The sequence below is a fragment of the Harpegnathos saltator genome, unplaced genomic scaffold (genome assembly GCF_003227715.2).
Source record: "Harpegnathos saltator strain DR-91 unplaced genomic scaffold, Hsal_v8.6 scaffold357, whole genome shotgun sequence".
In the NCBI taxonomy this organism is placed as follows: domain Eukaryota; kingdom Metazoa; phylum Arthropoda; class Insecta; order Hymenoptera; family Formicidae; genus Harpegnathos; species Harpegnathos saltator.
This window is the reverse complement of record NW_020230158.1, coordinates 15618-35535: the sequence shown is the minus strand read 5'-3', so window position 1 is coordinate 35535 and position 19918 is coordinate 15618. Positions and strand designations below refer to the sequence as shown.

The following is a 19918-nucleotide window of genomic DNA, read 5'->3' as shown; positions in this document are numbered from 1 at the left end:
GACTTTTTGCCATTTTTCAAGTAGCATCATAATTTCACGTTCATAAAACTTCTAGTTTCTATCGGCAAAAAATTGAACCAAATGCGATTTGACATTATTATTGAAATTTTTATCATTCAAAAAGTTTTGCAAAGAACGAAATAAATAATATGATGATAAATAATAATCTGATGATGCAAGGTCAAGACTATATGGTAGATATGGCAACACTCAACTGAGCTCCAATAATTTTTGCCGAATGACCAAAGATGTGTGTGGCCTTGCATTGTCATGGTGGAACACAATACATTTTTGATTTGCCAATTCTGCTCAACACTTTTTTTGAATTGTATTGTTCAGTTTGGTTAGTTGTTGAATATATATATCTGAATTAATCATTTGGTTGCATAGTAAAATTTCTAAGTAGACAATTCCTTTGTAATCTCACTTTGTAAACTGATAATATTGCTTTCTTTAATGAATATCAACTTTGGATGTTGTTTGCACTGGTTCATCTTGCTTGCTCCGCGATTTTTTTCGATTGACATTGTTGTAAACAACCCATTTTTCATTGCCAGATATCAATCGTTTCAAAAATGAATCATTTTCGTTACGTTTCATAAGCAAATCGCAAATGGCAATGCGTTGTGTTAAGTGAATTTCTTTAAGTTCATGAGGAACTCATAAATCGAGTTTTTTACGTAGCCAAGTTGTTTTAAACACTTTTCAATGCATATATGTGATACATTGAGCTTCTCTGCAATCTCATGTGTTATGCTATGACGATCCGCATCGATTATTGCTTTGATTCAGTCGTTATCAATTTCACTTGGACGACTAGCGCGTTGTTCATCTTTGAGTGAAAAATCATCAAAATGAAATTTAGCAAATTAATTTTGACACTGCTGTTCTTTTAAGGTTTCGTCACCATGCATAGCACATAAATTTTTTTGAGCTTACGATGCGTTTTTTCCTTTGCGGAAGTAAAAAACAAAATATGATGAAAACGCCCTTAAGAAAAATTATTTTATATTTTTAAATTAATTTAAAATTACTTATAGTTAACTGTAAGTAATTTATAATTAACTATAAGTAACTTTAGGTAACTATAAGTAAAGTTAATTTGAACATCTCAAGGGGAGCACTCTATGTAATTGGTCAAAAAAATCGATTTTTTTTCTACAAAAGTCGACAGTATTTGATGCAGAAAATGTGTTGCCAAAGTTTCAGACCGAAACTCGGCTTAGAAATGCGTCTATAGTCGAGTAAATGCAGCGCGCGTTGGGTGGAGCGGCGCAGGTAACTGCTCGGCGCGTGCGTAGCAGGGGCGCGCAGTCAATTTCGCTCGATCCTTCGTAACAATACAGGTTTACAACGGGTGTGCGAGCAGATATTTACTTCTCAAATGTATCTGCGTGTTGTTTTTACAAGCAAATTATCGCATTTGTTTCGCATTCCTACCGCACTGTTTCGTAGTGCGTAGCATATTCAGTCGTCATTTGTATTGCAACTCGTGAAGTAGTTTTGTGCTCCGTTCGTGTATCTGTTCGATTTTAAAATGATTTGCAAAGGAAGTAAAGAGGCTTTTGTTCGTTATGCGAAGCCTTCTAAACGCAGATTTAGAGGCAATCAGTTTAGTAAACGAGATGGTAAATCGGTGAGTGAAAGTTATAATGCAAGAAAATTAAGTACTGCTCAATCGAACGAAATTGTCATTTCTCTAACGCACTGTTACAGAATAATTGAGTTCATTTATGTTTTTGGTGCACTTACGGATTTCTTGAAGTGCAAAACGTGTAATCAAAATGTGACTTTTGCTGAATCTGACTATAGAAGGCTTAGATTTAAAATTATTCTTTCGTGTCGGTGCAGTCGACGAATAATAAATTCGAGTCCTTTTATACTATAATAGTTTTGAAGTGAATCGCAGAATTACTTTTGTAATGAGACTATTAGGAATCGGAAGAGAGGGAATAAATTTGATTTGCAGTTTAATGGACTTAGGAAAAAGAATGAGCAGTGAGACATATTATGCGATTTTACAGCACATTTACTACGCGTCAAAAGTAGTTTTTCTTCAACTAAGAAAAAAGTGCAAGAAGAGTAAGCTGAAAATGAAAAACATGAAAGATTATTAAACAATTTAAAGGTGTCTGCTGACGGTTCATGGAAAAAACGAGACTTTTCTTCTTTAGACGGAGTGACGACTCTCATCGCGTACTACAGTGACAAAGTAATTGATTTAGTGGTGAAAGGAGCGTATTGTCAGAGTTGCACAGCATGGAAAAATAAAAAAAATATGGAAGAATATCTGTTGTGGAAAGAACAGCACGAAGATGAGTGTAGTGCTAATCACAAAGGATCGTCTGGAAAAATGTAGGTGGACGCCATGCTGGAGATGTTTGGTAGATCTGAAGAACTTTTCGGTGTACGATATTGCAATTACATCGACGACGGAGACTCCAAGACATTCACTGCTATATTAACCGTTTGAGTCCCAGGGGGTATTGAAAAAACACTGTCGAAGAATCCCAAACAGCGCAACCGCGCTTTCTATAAATGAGTATGAAAAGACCCAAGCAGCGCGATAGCGCTTTGTTTATTTTACATCGATGAATCCCAATCGGACCAATACCGCTTCTTGTATTTGTTAGGTAACGCGATTCTCGTCTTTTTCTCATCGCTCTGTCACATTTATTGTAGTTTGCAAAGCGATCGAACGTATTCTTGCGTAAGTGTTTCTCATTGTTAATAATTGTGTGTTTCAAAATGATTAGACGAAACAACGGAGCAACGAAGCAAAAGGAATCCATCCAACATGTTTTGATAAACACCGATGTTACAAATTATAATTGTTACTCTCCATTTAAATTATTTGTTCATAACACAAAAATATTGTTAATTTGTAATTCGTTATTTTATAAAATACATCTGTATTATTACATATGCGTACTGTAAATTTATAAATATTTCAAGTTTTGTTCGATAAAAATTATTGAGAAGATAACAATGAAATAAAAATTTTTATTTTGTAATGTATTATTGCATTATTATAGTATTATTCTACCTATTATAAAATGTACTATTTACATTAAAAGGATCGGTGTGATATACTTGCTTCAGTAAATCTGAGCGCGCGACTTCGACAATCGGTAACGCACCGTCAGTTGTCCACAATGATCGAAATGTACTGGGTTTTCTCGACATAAAATCTGAACAGCGCGATCGCGCTGCTTGGGACTCAAACGGTTAAACATGAACCCATACGGCGATGACTTTCTAGTAACGAAAAGTGAATGCATTAGTCATGTACAAAAAGGAATGGATTCGCGGCTTCGCAATTTAAAGAAAAAAGAAAAACTCGGAGGCAAAGGAAAACTCACAGATAAAAAAACCTTAATAAAAAAGCTGACGACATATTACGGCTTACCAATACGACGTAATACTGAGTCTGTTGATGATATGGAGAAGATTATTTTGTCGACATATAAACATTTGTGTTCAACAGATGATAAGCCTATGCACGAGTACTGTCCAACAGGAGCCGACTGGTGTCAGTGGCAGGTCGCTCAAGTTACAGAACAAATATAACCATCCTACGTCACTGCATGCAGATTTGTAGAAGCATCTTTTACCTATTTATCAAGATTTGTCAAATAAAGACTTACTACAAAGATGTTTAGGCGGTCACATGCAAAACGCGAATGAAAGCTTTAATTCAACGATTTGGCGTTTGGCTCCAAAGCATCTACATTGCGGCATTAAAACTATTAAAATCTCTGCACTCATTGCTGCTGGCGTATTTAACGAAAGATACTTCGCAATTTTAAAAATAATGGATATGCTACAACTCGTAATTGGTTAACAAGCGAAGCAATATGATGACTCGTACGACGCCGCGCAAGGAGCGAGCCACCCTTGACAGCAGCGAAGAGGTTCGGACGATTCGTAAAATGGAGCAGGCTGAACAGCAGAAGCTGTTCGAGAAGGCAGGAGGTTTATTGTATGGCCCTGGCAAAGCCGATTGACCACAAGTAGTAAGTGTTGAAAAAGTTAGATTTTTCTTTAACAAAAACTTTAAACGCGTTTTCCTCAAAACTACGTTTTTTGAACTGGCGATACAAATAATTTAAAAACTAGACGGTCAATTTCAGTTTTTCCACTCACACATATTCTGAATATGTTTTTAACCGACTGTACCTACATAAATAACAACCTGTCAAATATAAAAATTGTTATTGCAAAATTAAGATGTAAAAAGTCGTATATTTTTTTAAAAAGTTTGTAACTTTGTAAAAACAATAATTTATTTATCAAAAGTAGGTACAGTCAGTGTATTTTGATATAAATAATATGTTTTTTAAATTTTTTGTTTCAGACACTTACAGCAGGCGCTATTTTTTCCGCCAATGAGTCGTGTCAACATCGAGGCCACTGCTTACTAGACCTGCATAAACTAATCTGTGCTACCGAAGAAGTAAAAAAAATTTATATATATTGTTGAAATATGTAATAATATGTGTATCAAATTTCATTTTCATCTCATATAATTTCATTTCATATAATAAATAGTTTCGTTACGGAAAATTCACAAAGAAACGTGTTTTCTTTGGCGTTTACATAGAGTGCTCTCCTTAAAGTAATTTTTCCTAAGGATACTCGTTTTGCTTTTCCATTTTTCAACCGACGCCAAACAAAAACTAAACAACCGATTGATATAATTTTTTTCTTGAATACCAATTGAAATAACTATCAACCAATACCAATTGAACTAACTATCAAACAACAATATGGGTTTGACATTTCGAATACATAAATATAACTAAAAATTCAACTAACGCCATCTATCAGTAAAATCCGCAATTACTTACAATTAGTTGCCAATTTAATATTTATCTTCATAACTTAAAAACTAAGCTTCGAATAACATTTTGCAAGAAAACAAATCGTTTCAGAATTCGTTCAAGAACATGTCATTTCAAGGACAGAAAGTTGTTCTAAATCACTCTGTATGTATATAAGGTATACCAAAAAAATAAATACTTCGACTTAAGTTAAAGGGATGTTTATGGAAAAAAATATTAAATAGAAAAGTTTTAGGGTTTAGAATTGGGCATTTAGTGACGAACTTAAACCTGACTTAGGGATCAAAGTTAGAAGTCAAATCAAGGTTCTCATGAGGGGTTGCTGAACCCTAATCGAACTCCTCTTCAAATGGCAGATTGGGAAATGCTCATCGGCTTGCCGAAGGGCACTGGGGAAATGCGCGAAATCAAAATCAGCAACAATCAAGCAATGAAGAAAACAAATACGGATAAAATTATCTCAGATAGCAGACCAAGTAGCAGCCTGGAAAATCCATCCTGCACGGAAATAGACCTCATGAATTCTGAAGGAGGCTAACTGTTGTTTGATAAGAATTGATCTAGAAAAAATGCTATGGGAGCCAAAATTATTAAATAAAGAAGATAATACAAATAGAGGATAGTGTCAACCCAAATATTCAATAAAAGAAACAGAGTAGCAATAAGATTTTACTTTAGCAAACTTTGTCAAAAGAATTCTTCCAAGGTAGAACCAAATCTAACTTTGCATGAAATATCTCACAAAATTATGGGCTTGATAAAGAGTGTACGGATGGGCAAGATCTAGACGACAATTGGAAAGAGGTAATATTCAAAAAAAGATCTTGCAACAGCTTCGAAGCTATCCAAGTTAAGGAACAGAAATACCCAAGTCCTAAAACACATTGGCTTGATATTCCAATAACGTTACAAAATATATATGAAAAACTAGATTGAGAAATGCAAAATAAGGAAATACACACTTGATAAAGAGAATAAATACCTGAACTAGGGACTAAGAAGCAAAATCACCTATTTGTACAGCTAAAATAGCAAACGTTACATCATTTACGACTCTATTAGAAAATATTGCCAGAAATAAACATAAGATTAAATAATAATATAAGATAAATAATAAATAAATAATCCAAGTAAAAATCCAACCTAAAATTTCAGAAAAATACACGATAATAGTTAAAGAACTATGGGTAAAAAACAGAGCTCCATAAATATAAATTAAAACATGAAAAAGATTTTAGAGTTATTCTAAAAAATATACATCCCTTTACCAACCTAAAGAAACCTAGAGAAACTAAAGCAAGAAATCAATAATAAATATCGCACAATTATAAATATATAGAATATGCAGCAAAGAAACGCAAAAACCTCTATGTTTTCCGTAGAATTAAAACTAGTAGTCAACAATAAGGCAAAATATAATATAAATATTTTATTATAATACAAAATAAAATTTGAACAACCTTACGCAAAACCACACTAATACTACAATGTTTTAAATATGCAAAATATGCCAATGATATAGACATACAAAGAACTTTTGTTTCCGTAAAGCAAGATGCGTGAAGTATGGAAGAATCTACGCAACCGCAAAATATTAAAAAACAAAATCGAATGATGTTAATGTGTTATGTGTCCTATGTGAAGGCAATCATCCGCTTAATTACAAGGGATGTTTAAAAAATTACAAACATATTTCTAGCTCTTAGAAAAAAGAAATTAAACCTTAGGAAGTTATTAAAGCGCAACTCAAAACAAATTTAACAACTCATACAAATTTAACATTCTTATACTCAAGCAGTAATTGCTCAACCATGACGAAACGATGTTGAACATAACATTATACAAATTCTAAACATAATGCAAACACAGCAGACAAACGATATTTTTGAGTTGAAGAATATAATAAAGAAATTTATTTCGTCATATCTCTCACTCCGTCAGCAAAGTAGATTGGATCAAGCCCTGCAAAATATTCGTTTTTAGCAGAAATCATTCTTCATATATTGATCGTGAGTTTTTCCTTCCCAACCATTTTTTCATATACAGAAATAAAAATCACAGGGGGCTGGATTAGACGAGTGGGGGGAGGGGGACCAATTTGTAATATAATTCATGTAGTTTGCCATGACGATTGTAAATATATAAGTACGTTGCCTTAGCATGAAAAAGCATCTTTTTTTCAAACACGGTCGTTTTTTATGATTTCTTCCTTCAAACGTTATAATAATGATGCATAATATGTGCCAGTAATAGTTTTTCCTTACTGAAGATAATTAATGAGCAATATGTCATGGCTATCTCAAAAAATAGTCGCCATAACTTTTCCAGCCGAATGGAAATATCTTCGCTTTCTTAGGAGCAGGTTTGCCTGGTTCTACTGTTTTGACTGTACTTTGCTTTTAGATGTGTGGAGGTGAATCCATCTTTCATCAGCAGTCACGAGTCGACACAAAAAGTCATTTGTATCTCGCTTCATCTGGTTCAAACACTTCTTTAAAATTTTCCTCCTTTGTGTTGAATGCATTTTTGGTTCAATGTCAACAAACGTGGTACCCATCGCGCAGTCAGCTTTCTTCAATCTATTCAAATCTTCATATAATATTTTGAACACACGTTCAGAAAATGCCTGCGGCGTCTACTATCTCTCTGACCTTTAGTCTTTAGTATCATCCAGTATAATTTGATGCACTTTGTCGATCATTTTCTTAATCGCTGCAGTTTTTGGGCGACCTGGGCGTTCGTCGTCAAACACACTTGTATAACCACGTTTAAACTCGACTACCCAAATTTTCACCGTTGAAAACGAAGTAGCAGAGTCATCGTAAACAGAATCCAACTCGGTTTTGATTTCCGTTTCAGTTTCCGTTTTGAGTTTCCCCTCTTAGATTTAAATATTTTGTCACAGAACAATATTCAATTTCTTCATTGTTGAAAAATATACTGACACATGTACTACAACTGACTTGGGAACTGTTAAAACAAAACTAATCGTCACATATGGCTGAACATTTGAAAGCAATTATCAAAAAGACGTAGCTTTCACACTTTACAACAGTTTCCGACCAGTAACGTGATCTTCATATTCAGGCTTGAAATTGATCAAACTACTCGCGTATATCTGTTAGAGATTATAACACAAGTACATCAGTACTCTAGACTAATAAATCCTAAAGCACTCTACAAAATTATCATTAACAAACAATTGAAATTATATCACAAAGCTAATGTATTGACCAACAGATGAAGGAAGGTACCAGACATAATTGATTTTGGAGTTATCAAAGGAATAACTAAATCATACTTTGTAATTAAATGCTTAGGATTATCTCCTGATCATTCTCCTGATAATTAATGTAAGTAATAAAGTAGTTTAAAAAATGCACCCCACATGATATTAAACATGATGAAAAGACAAATTGGCATCTCTTTCGTGAACAAGTTAAAACTACATTAAACATACAAATATCACTAAAAAACCGAAACGACATAATACAAGCAATAGAGTATTTTAATTCTAGTATCCAACAAGCAGTATGGCATTCAACTCCGTCAGAAGATACTATAGAGTGTCATATTCCAATATTTACAACATAAAAGACAAACCAAAAGAAAAATGCAGATTAAGAAAACAATAGCAACACTATAAATCTCCAGAATCAAAAAACAAATTAAATAAATCTATTAAGGAATAAAAAAAATTGCTCAATGAGGAAAAATTTGTAAGCATACAAATGTATCTACCTAAGTTTTCCTAACATCTGATTATGTTATTTGAAACATTCTTTCTAACATCTGATTATACACTATGGAAGACCACTAAAAAACTATAGTAATCGCAACAAACTTCTCTGTCATTATAAAACAAGAATCCCACTATGAAACAAAATAGGAATTGGGCAAGAACTGAGGAAGAAAAACTTGATACATTTGCGGAACTTATCATTAAAATTTTAGTAAAAATGCCGAATAGAGGACCCCGTTCCTATGACCTTGACCTTGACATATGTTGTCAAGGACACCTTCCTGAGTAACGTGCAAAAGATTTTACCCGTCGCTCGTTGTTTGTTAAAAAGTTATTAGCAAAAGAAGTTTGGTTTATATGTAAGTTGCAAGTGCGTTTAGCACGGCGCTACGCGTCCCCCCGCTCCTTCCCCGTCCCCCGCCCTCCCCCACCCTCCCCCATCCCTCCCCTCTGTGCTAAACGCACTTGCAACTTACTATTTTATCTCTATGAGAAAAAGTTGCAAATGGAAATAAAGTTAAATTAAATTACGTTATATTGTAGTTCGACCTGTTCCTGTTCGTGTTTTAAACGAATTCGTAAATATTTGTTTTGAAACGTCTAGAGGTTGTCGCTGTTGTTCTTAGCATTTGGGTAATATAGCTCGTTCAGTTACTGGAATGTCTTCATACAGTGAGCATTGTATGTGAGCATTGTACAAATACTTCCAAAATGCGTTTTTACAAGTTTATTAATATTACATGCAATTTTGACTCCATGTGAAATTACTTATGTAAAAAGAAAGTTGTTCGCAGTAGAATATTGTGTCCTAAGTGTAAAAACGAATTGAAATTATTGAATGAATGCAGAAAATTGTATTTTCATATACATTACATTATACATATTGGGTCTGGGAAAAGTTCGTGGCGTTTTTTAGTAAAATTCAACTAGTTTTCTTATAGTGTGAAAATGTATTTATTTAAACCAAATATGCTCCATTGTTATTGACAATGTTTCGTCATTTTTCGGATAGAGCCATGATGCCATCGGTGAAGAACTTCTGTGGTTTCTGGTTGAAAAACTGAATCAAGTGGTTTTCACAGGCTTCTTTTGAAACCAGCTTAATTCCATTGAGAGAGTTCTGCAGAGATCGCAACAAGTGATAGTCAGAGGGTGCTATGTCTGGACTATATGGTAGATGCATCAAAATTTCCCAACCAAGCTCTCGCAATTTTTGAGGGGTCATAAAAGAAGTGTGTGATCGGGCGTTGTCATAATGGAAGACAACACCTTCCCTATTATTCAATTCGGGCCGTCTTCTTTCAATTGCCTGGCGTAATCTCTCTAGTTGTCCACAGTAGGGTTGAGAATCAATCGTCTGACCAACTGGAAGTAGCTCATGGTGAACGATTCCCTTCCAGTCCCACCGCACACACAGCATCACCTTTTTCGACGTCAATCCTGGCTTCGCGAACGCTTGTGATGGCTCACCATCCCTTATCCACGATCTTTTACGCTTCCGATTGTCGTACGTGATCCATTTTTCATCACCGGTTATGACACGTTTCAAAAATGGCTCGATTTCATTGCGTTTCAGCAGCGCATCGCAGATGTTAATTCGGGCTATCATGTTTTTCGCGTTCAACTCATGAGGAACCCATACATCGAGCTTCTTTTTGTAGCCAGCTTTGTGTAAATGGTTCAAAACAGTTTTGTGATCAATACCTAGCTTCATACCAATATCGACACTGCTGATATGCTTATCTTGCTGGACTTTCTCAAGAATTTCATCAGCTTTTTCAGTGATTGGACGACCAGAGCATGACTCATCTTTCACATCAAAATTACCAGAACGAAAGCGAGCGAACCATTTTCGCGCAGCAGATTTTGATAAAGTACCTTCACCGTATACAGCACAAATTTTTTCACAAGCCTGCGCAGCGTTCTTCCCTTTGTCGTAATAATATTGCAAAATATAGCGCAATTTTTCATTACTTTTCTCCATTTTCAAACGCAAACAACTTTCCAACCATTGCACCAATTTCGATGTTTATACACTCAAAGTAACGCGCGAAGTGTCACCTTTCCAAAGAGCGCTTAGTGGTGTCGCTGCGATCTGTGTTTCCTGAGTTACTTACAATTGACGCCATCTATCGGGAAAAACGTCACGAACTTTTTCCCAATATATACAGATACATTAAATGTTTGAATAAAATTATTTAATTCTGATAAAAAATTCGTGCAACAATGTAACATAACTTAATCTAACCTTATATTCATTTTTAACTTTTTCCCATAAAGATAAAGTCCCATAAAGATAAAGTCTCATAAAGATAAAGTCTTATAAAGATAAGGTACAAGTGCATTTAACACAGGGGGGAAGGGCGGGGGAGGGCGGGGAATTGGGTAGGGGCGGGGGGGCGCGAGTAGCATGCCGTGTTAAACGCATTTCCAACTTATGCTTTTATGAAAATTTTTAGTAATAACTTTTTAACAAACAACGAGTGACGGCTAAAATTTTTTGCACGTTACTCAGAAAAGTGTCCTTGACAACATATGTCAAGGTCATTGTCATAGGAGCATAGGGTCTTTTATTTGGCATTTTTACCAAAATTTTCACTCCCAATTTCAGAGAAGTAAGAAGATGAAATATATCGTTTGTGATATACCAAGAATATGGAAGAAGAAGTAATTTGCAAGAATCTAAAGACATTACAAAACCGGACCACTAAAACAATAAGCTTCTTTAAAAAAAAGTAAGCCTAGTTATTTTAAAACATCTAAAATAACATCTAATACAACGAAAAAGGCTCTAGAATACGTTCTTATTACTGATCGAACCTTAAAAGAGCTATTGGAATCGGGAATTCTTCACCTTTCGCAACTATCTAACGCCATATTGAAAATAAACTTTTTTCTACTACAATAGAAAATGGCTCAAATAATTATGATTCAAAAACCTAACAAAAATCCGCTAGATATCAGATCATACAGATTAATTAGTTCACTATTTATTTTGTCAGAGCTATTTGAGAAGTTATTCTTACAAAAAATAATGTTGGTGATAGAGAAAAAACAACTGATACCTAACCATCCTAACCATCCTAACCATCAATTTAACTTTCACAATAAATACGCCATAATAGAGCAAGTTACAATAAAGAAATTACAAATAAAATCACATTAGCATTGGAAACAAAAATTACTGTTTTATGGTGTTTCTTGATATCTCGCAAGCATTTGACGAAGTTTAGTATAATCTATTGTATAAAATTCAACAAAACTTACCAGGAAAGTTTTTTCTTATTTCTTCTTATTCTAATGCATCACTCAATAAGTTCGTAGGATGACTAATAAGACAACAACTTTTAGGCAAAATTTGACTTTATTCATCTACATAGTCTCCTTCAAGAGTGATACGTTGATTCCAACGCTTCTCTAACATTCCGATGCCTTTTTTGTAGAACGATTTATCTTTGGCCTCAAAATAGACTTCAGTTTCGGCTTTGGGCGGATTTCGCCGATTGCTGTCCACTCAGCTGACTGTCGATTTGACTCTGGAGTGTAGTGATGGATCCATGTTTCATCCATTGTCACATACCGCGTCAAAAAATCCTTTTTATTGCGCTGAAGCAGCTCCAAATAGCCCGCTGAATTGTCGACGCGTTGCTGTTTTTGATTGACTGTGAGCAAACGCGGTACCCACTTCGAACCACTGTAACTTGTGAACTGAACGTCCGATTGTCATGAAATTTTGATACGTATCATTTGGTTAGTACTTCCTAAAAATCATATGGATTTGTCAATAATAGCGCCATTTATATGCCATCATCCTACGAACTTATTGAGTGATGTGTTATTTTTAAAAGTTATTTTTATAGAAAATACTTTCTCATAAAGCAACAAGACGCTATAACAGAGATTCACAAAATTCATTCGGAATTCCTACAAAGAAGCATCCTTAGATATTATACTTATATATTGCAGACTTATTACCAAACACCAATATTATTACTATTATTTTTGCAAATATAGATGGCAATACTTATAATACATAGCGATCCTATCATAGCATCAGAATAACCTAAACCTCGTCCAAAAATGGCTAAAATTATAAATGAAAGCTAATGAGACCAAGTCAACTTATGTCAACTCATGTTATATTTACAACAGGAACTTGCCTTATTGTCTACTTAAATAAGACTCAGATTCCTTAAGCAAATATCACCAAGTATCTTATCTTGAGTATATATCTTGAGCAATTAAACTGGAAAACATATCTTCAGTAAATGTAAACTTTTAGGACTTAAACTAAATAAAATATACTGGCTGATAGGAAATCACAGCTGTCATTCGAAAATAAATTACTATAATATTATATAAAACTATATTAAAACCTATTTAGATATATACGATATACAATTATGGGGTACAGCTTCAAATTTCAACAGCGAAATACTGCAAGGTATCAATTAAAAGTCTTTATTATTGATGCTAATTACTGATGCTTCTTGGTACGAGTCACTTGGTCACTCGTATGTCACAAACGATATACGAGGGCGGTCCGATAAGTACTTAGCCTCACCGCCCGATGGCGCCACTATCGCAAGAGAAATTTACTATCGTGTAGTACATTCTCGTAGACGGCTACTGTCGAAATTTCAGCCGAATCGGACTCGTAGTTTTGTTTTGACCGCGTGTGGAAGCGGGCGTGTCCGCGGATTTTAGAAAAATGGAAAAAGAGCAATATCGGTCGGTGATTCGATTCTTGTTTTTGGAAGGGAAATCGCGCAGCGAAATCAAAGAGCGCTTGGATGCTGTGTACGGTGACTCTTCTCCTTCGATGGCGACCGTCAAAAATTGGTTTAACGAGTTTCAACGTGGTCGCACGTCGGTTTTTGATGAGCCACACCTAGGTGCCCCGAAAACGGCTACCACGGAGGATAACATGACAAAAATCCACGATCTCGTATTGGCAGACCGCCGATTGAAGGTGCGCGAGATAGCTGAGACAGTAGGCATCTCAAAAGACCGCGTGGGTCATATCTTGCATGAAATTTTGGGCATGAGAAAGCTGTCGGCGCGATGGGTGCCGCGTTTGCTCATTCCGGACAACAAGCGCAACCGTGAGACCACTTCAGAGCAGTGTTTGACGCTGTTTAAGCGCAATCCGAAGGAGTTTCCGCGTCGTTTCGTGACCGTCGACGAAACATGGATCCACTGGTACACACCAGAGACCAAGGAACAGTCGAAACAATGGACATCACCCGGCGAACGTGCTCCGAAGTAGGCGAAGACTGTCCTATCGGCCGGAAAGGTGATGGCCAGCGTTTTCTGGGATTCACAAGGTGTGATCTACATCGACTACCTGGAGAAGGGCAAAACGGTCACTGGGCTGTACTATGCCGAATTATTGGGCCGATTCGACGCCGAATTGCAGAAAAAACGGCCCCATTTGGCGAAGAAAAAAGTGCTCTTCCACCATGACAACGCACCGGCTCACACCTCCGCCCTCGCCACGGTCAAATTGGTCGAATTGGGCTACGAATTGCTGCCCCATCCACCGTATTCTCCAGATTTGGCCCCGTGCGACTTCTTTTTGTTTCCAAACTTGAAAAAGTCACTCGCCGGACAGAAATTTGAGTCGAATGAGGAGGTCATCGCCGCCACGGAGGCCTACTTTGCAGACCTCGAGAAAACGTATTTTTCAAACGGGTTAATGAAGTTGGAACATCGCTGGGTCAAGTGTATCGAGCTAAAAGGAGACTATGTTGAGAAATAAATCGCCTCTTTTCCAAAATTTTCGTTTTTCTTTTGTAGGCTAAGTACTTATCGGACCACCCTCGTATTTCATCCATATCTAAAGATACCAACTATCAAAGAAACAATCAAAGAATATTGCCTAAAATACTGTGATGAACTACGAGGGCAATATGATAAGTACTTATGTTAGGGAAGGAAATGGATTTAAAAAAATTTTTTTTATTTATTTCTCAACATAGTCTCCTTTCAGCTCGATATACTTAATCCAGCGATATTCCAACTTTTTTAAGCCATCCAAAAAATATGGTTTGTCGAACTCCGCAAAATAGGCCTCTGTTTCGGCGATGACTTCCTTCCCAGTAAGCAAAATGCTAGCAGAATGCGCTCAGATTGACGCCAATTTCGATCAGATCTCCACATCAAAACCATAGCCATCTGTGTCCTCATTAGGCTCGTGTTTTGTCGACAAGACCTGTGTGACAGGCCGTGCGAGCAGATTGTCGGCAGAAACCGCGCAAGTCCTGCTGCCAAACTACGCGTAGAGTCTGCGCGCAGAGTTTGTTCGGTTTCTGTCGTCAATCTGCCGTCAAATTACTGCAAGTCTTGCGCGGTTTTTGCTACAAATCTGCCGTCAAATATCCGACAGCAGGATTTGGCGTATATTTGACCGCAGATTGGCGGCATAATTTGATATAACAGATTCTGCGTTAAATTTGTTGCCTATTTGCCATCAAACTATGATAGCAGGCTTTGTTTGAAATCTGCTCGTGCAGGTATGGCTATCTGGGTTGTTTGACGTGAACTGTTTTCTTGTTTCCTTGTTTGATGTGAATCTGCAAAGCCATTTTCTTATATTTAGAAACAAAAAGAAATCGCACGGGGCCAAATCTGGGGCTAAATCTAATAAATGAAGTAGCATAATTCGATCAATTTTGCAGTTGCGATTGCGGAGGAGTGAGCTGGTGCGTTGTCATGGTAAAAGAGTACTTTTTTCTTCGCCAAATGGGGTCGATTTTCCATCAATTCAGCGTCGAATCGGCTCAATAAATCAGCATAGTACTGCCTCGTGGTTGTCCTTCCTTTCTCCAAATAGTCAGTGAAGATGTCTCGCGAATCCCAAAAACGATGGCCATGACCTTTCCAGATGATGGAACCGTTTTCGCCTTCTTTGGAGCAGGTTCGCCGGGTGCAATCCACTGTTTTAACTGTTCTTTCATTTCTGGCGTGTAGTGATGGATCCATATTTCATCAACAGTCACGAAACGCCGCAAAAACTTTTTCAAATTATGCTTAAACATGTCCAACAGTGCTCCGAAGTTATCATGAAAGAAGGAGGGCGTATAAGGTGGCGGCGGAACGCCGTGCGTTCGGGACTTGCATCTTATTTCATTCTGAAGAGAGAAAAATATCAGGAGCGTAGTAATTGCTAGACCGGGAATCGAACCCGGGTCTTTCTCTTGCCAGGCGACTGCTCTAGACCACTGAGCTACCTGACGCTCCACGCGACATTCTCCTCTCCCTAGATAACGTTAAGAGATGTCGTTCGGAAGTGACATCTCTAGTACTATCCCGAGCACGGCGACTACAGAGAGAGGCATGTTACTTGTACCAGTGGTACAAGCTGATGGTCTCTCAAAGGCAAAGGTTGCTATCCTTTAAGACCTGCTGTCCATGTATGCCGGCCTCCACCTTTGCCCCTCTTTGTCCGGTGCAAATTATAGCAATAAATCTCGGGGTCGACGCTTTTTTTTGGTTATCCCCGGGCGCTTGGACACGTTTTGCAACGCGCCGAGGAAGGATTCACCATAAAAGAAGGAGGGCGTACTAGGTGGCGGCAAGACGCCGTGCGTTCGGGACCTGCATCTTATTTCGTTCCGAAGAGAGAAAAATATCGATTCCGTTTTTAGTCCACTGTGAGCAAATGCGGCACCCATCTCGCTGATAGCTTTCTCATGCCCAATTTTTTATATAGGATATTTTGTATATGTTCAATTGAGATGTTTAGAATGTCAGCAATCTCTGATTTTTACTCGGCAGTTTGCTAACACGATATCATGGATTTTGTTAATCATATCTTTTGCAGTCATCTCAATTGGACGGCTCTTCATCAAAAACGGATGTTCGGCCATTCAATCAGAAAAAAATATTTAAAACAATGTTTTTAGAAATATGAATAAAACATTAAAAAAATATTTTTAGAACTTTACAAATAATTTTAAACAAGATATTAATATAAAATAAATATTAAATAAACATTAAATAAACGTTAAATAAATATTATTTCTTAACCATTATTTTAAATGAAGAATTAAGGAGTTACCCCACTTTGATGGGCCGAAAAAATAGACATATTTTAGTCGCGGAGTGCTACTAAAGTAAAAATGCGATTGACTTGCTATTTGATACTTTACTTTAGCATGTTATGAACTAAAAAAATCATGGTAAATATTCACCTTTATACAGCCCGCATGAAATGACCTCCGATTGACCTTGATGTTAACCTTGACCCTTAAGGATGTCAAAGTCATAAACTTTTCCCGTCGCTCGTTCTTCATTAAAAAATTATTAACAAAAGAAGTTTTACAAATTGAACGTAATTTTTCGACAATATTATATGTACTTAATGAAAAGAATTTTGAGTAAATTTGTTATAAACGTCAAAGAAACTCCTTGTAATCCTTGCAGTATATATATATGCGCGGGGGAGGGGCGGAGCCCCTCCCCCGCACCCCCTCCCCAAAAAAACTAACCCTAACCTAACCTATCCTATCTATTGAAATATGGTAAATTATATATTCTTATGTTGCTTTTCCTTTAGGTTAGGTTAGGGTTTGTTTTTTAGGGGAGGGAGTGCGGGGGGAGGGGCTCCGCCCCTCCCCCCGCGCATATATGTATATTTTTTTCTTTTACGAACTTTTCACATAATTACTTCTATACCCAACAAATCTGTTGCACTTATGTAACTTCTTTGCATAACTTTTTAATAAACAATAAGCAACGGCTAATATATAATATAACAATGGTAAGAAGATTAATAATGAATATCGAGCACGACGAAGCGCGCGAAACATATAAGCGTGCCAAAGACAGGTCTTTTCTCCAGATTCCAGATCATCATTATAAAACTAGCTACCGCTGTTACTTCTCACGTCCAATGGAGTTATAAAAATTGGAGTTATAAAAATGTCAAGGTTCATACTCTATAAACACATATCTTCTATTATACATTATCTTACATACATACACACACTGCATGTGTGTATGTATGATATAAGTTATGTATATGTATAATAAGTTAAATAAATATGTATAAAGTTTAAAGTCTTTATCACTGTTTTTCTCAGAAGTTATTACTTCTATAGTAAAAATGCATAAAACGTAAAATCTATATTTTGAAGAGACTTATAATTTTTACTTGAAACATTTTTTTAAATTTCCAGTATTTGATAAAGTAATTGACAAAAATGTTAATTTTTAATTTTTGTTAATAATTTTTTAATGAAGAATGAGCGACGGGAAAAGTTTATGACTTTGACATCCTTAAGGGTCAAGATTAACATCAAGGTCAACCGGATGTCATTTCACGCGGGCTGTGTAAAGGTGAATATTTACTCGTAGACGACAAAATACTAGCGCGCATCTTAGCTTCCGCAGCTACTGCGCTTCACGCTTATTGATTCCAAGTTACTACAACATGTAGCTGTTTTTTTAATTGCAAATTTTTCGCAAACGAAGGCCCACGCAAACATTTTTAGGGTTTTTATGTACTCAACCCTCTCATTTGAATGAAATATGATTCATTCAATTATCGATTTTACATATCTTGCCATCTCCTTGTGAGCCGCGCTGTGGCCCAAGGAGTTGTGACACTTCGTTAATCATTCATCTCGACGTACGCTCACTCGTCAGACTTTTGTAATTAATAACTCGGTAATTATTGGGAATATCGCAGAACGGTATGGGACTTTTATGTTTGTCTTAATCCGCTCTATGTTTTCATGAGCTCTGCAACAATTGTTATGAGACACCCTGTATATCTCTTTTTTGTACATAGAATTTATTAATTTTACAGAACATAATTCTTTATGAATATTTGCCGGTGTTGTTAAACGAGAACCTTCCATCCTATATTGGTTACAAACCGGACCTACATCCGGGTATCAGTCATATATTCCAAAGCGCCGCTTTCCGTTTTGGTCATACTCTTATACCACCAGGCATTTATCGGCGAGATAGAAACTGTAACTATAGAAAAACTAACACGGGTCAACTAGCAATAAGATTATGTTCTACTTGGTGGGACTCAAACGTAAGTATACTTATTAAATAACAAAACATTACTATTAATTTAAATTTAAAATTGTTGGTTTGGAAGGAAGGAAGAGATAATATCGTATTTTTCTCAATAGATAACTCAAGTGTGTTTAATTGTATATATATCGAAAGAAATTTCAATTTAAATGACATAAACGCATATGCTATTATGTATGGCAGCTGATACCTCTAAACGTCATTTAATGTAGAAATCGTATGTAAAAGCGTTTATATTCACTTGAAATCGAGTGCAAAATTGAGCAAAATAAATTATACTTTTGCTACTTAACCCCTTCACTGTGGAAATCAAATTCACCAAAGTAGGCCCAAAATGTGCAGGGCATTCTGATAAATGAATTTTCATGAAACCTTGTATATAACCGTTTTTGATTTCGTTGAACATAAATCTGAGGTCAAAACTTACAAATTCAAAATGCTGGTCAAAAATACCGAGCAATTAAAATGTTTGCTACATTTTCCTAAAATTTGGGACTAGGAGAGGTTTATATCTGTAAATATCAATTAAATTAAAAATTAGAAAATTCAAGAAAATTATTAAAGTTTTAGCCGCCATATTAGACCCGTCATTTTGAATTTTTTAATTTGACCTCAAACTTGTCTTCAGAGACTCAAAAATCCCTCTAGTACAGTTTCAATAAGATCTACGAACTTTTGAAAATTGTCAAATTTTTAGCCGCCATATTGGATCCGCAATTTTGAATTTTTTTATTGGGAGTACATATTAGTTCGGTCCGTTTTTTGTGTTAAAAAATGTATTTATTTCAAAACAAAATGAATGAACAGATCAATTAAAGTATTTTCCATCGCTGGCTACTACTTTCTCCCATTTCTCAGGCAATTTTCGAATTCCATCTCGAAAAAATGACTCGTCTTTTAAGGCGATCCAAGTTTGGAACCAATTTTCGATTTCTGCGAAAAAAGTGAACCGGTGACCTGCCAAATCGTGCTGCATCCTTCGGAACAACCAGAAATCAAAAGGAGCAATGTCCGCAGAATACGGTGGGTGCGGTAAAACATCCCATTTGAGCGTTTCCAAACCTTTACTTTGTTGCCTTTGAATCAGCTGCTCGCAAGTGAAAATCGCCTTTCAACGTCTTTCGGTTTCAGTTCATAAGGCACCCAATTTCCTTGTTTTTTAATAAACCCCATATCTCTCAATTGTACGGAAACGACTTGTTGAGTCACTCCCAATGATTCTGCAAGCTCCTCTTAAGTTTGACTTTGATCTTCTTCGAGTAATGCCTTTAATTCTTTG

At 36.1% G+C, this 19918-nt stretch overlaps 1 protein-coding gene across 1 annotated transcript in view; it reads left to right on the top strand.

Annotated features, from left to right (window-relative positions):
* The window catches only part of LOC105180582 (dual oxidase), a 54017-nt gene that overhangs the window by 29082 nt on the left and 5017 nt on the right, over nt 1-19918 (top strand). Inside the window, exon 5 of the mRNA XM_025300329.1 lies at nt 18401-18637. Coding sequence (XP_025156114.1) covers nt 18401-18637 — 237 coding nt within the window. The remainder of the gene's footprint in view (nt 1-18400; nt 18638-19918) is intronic.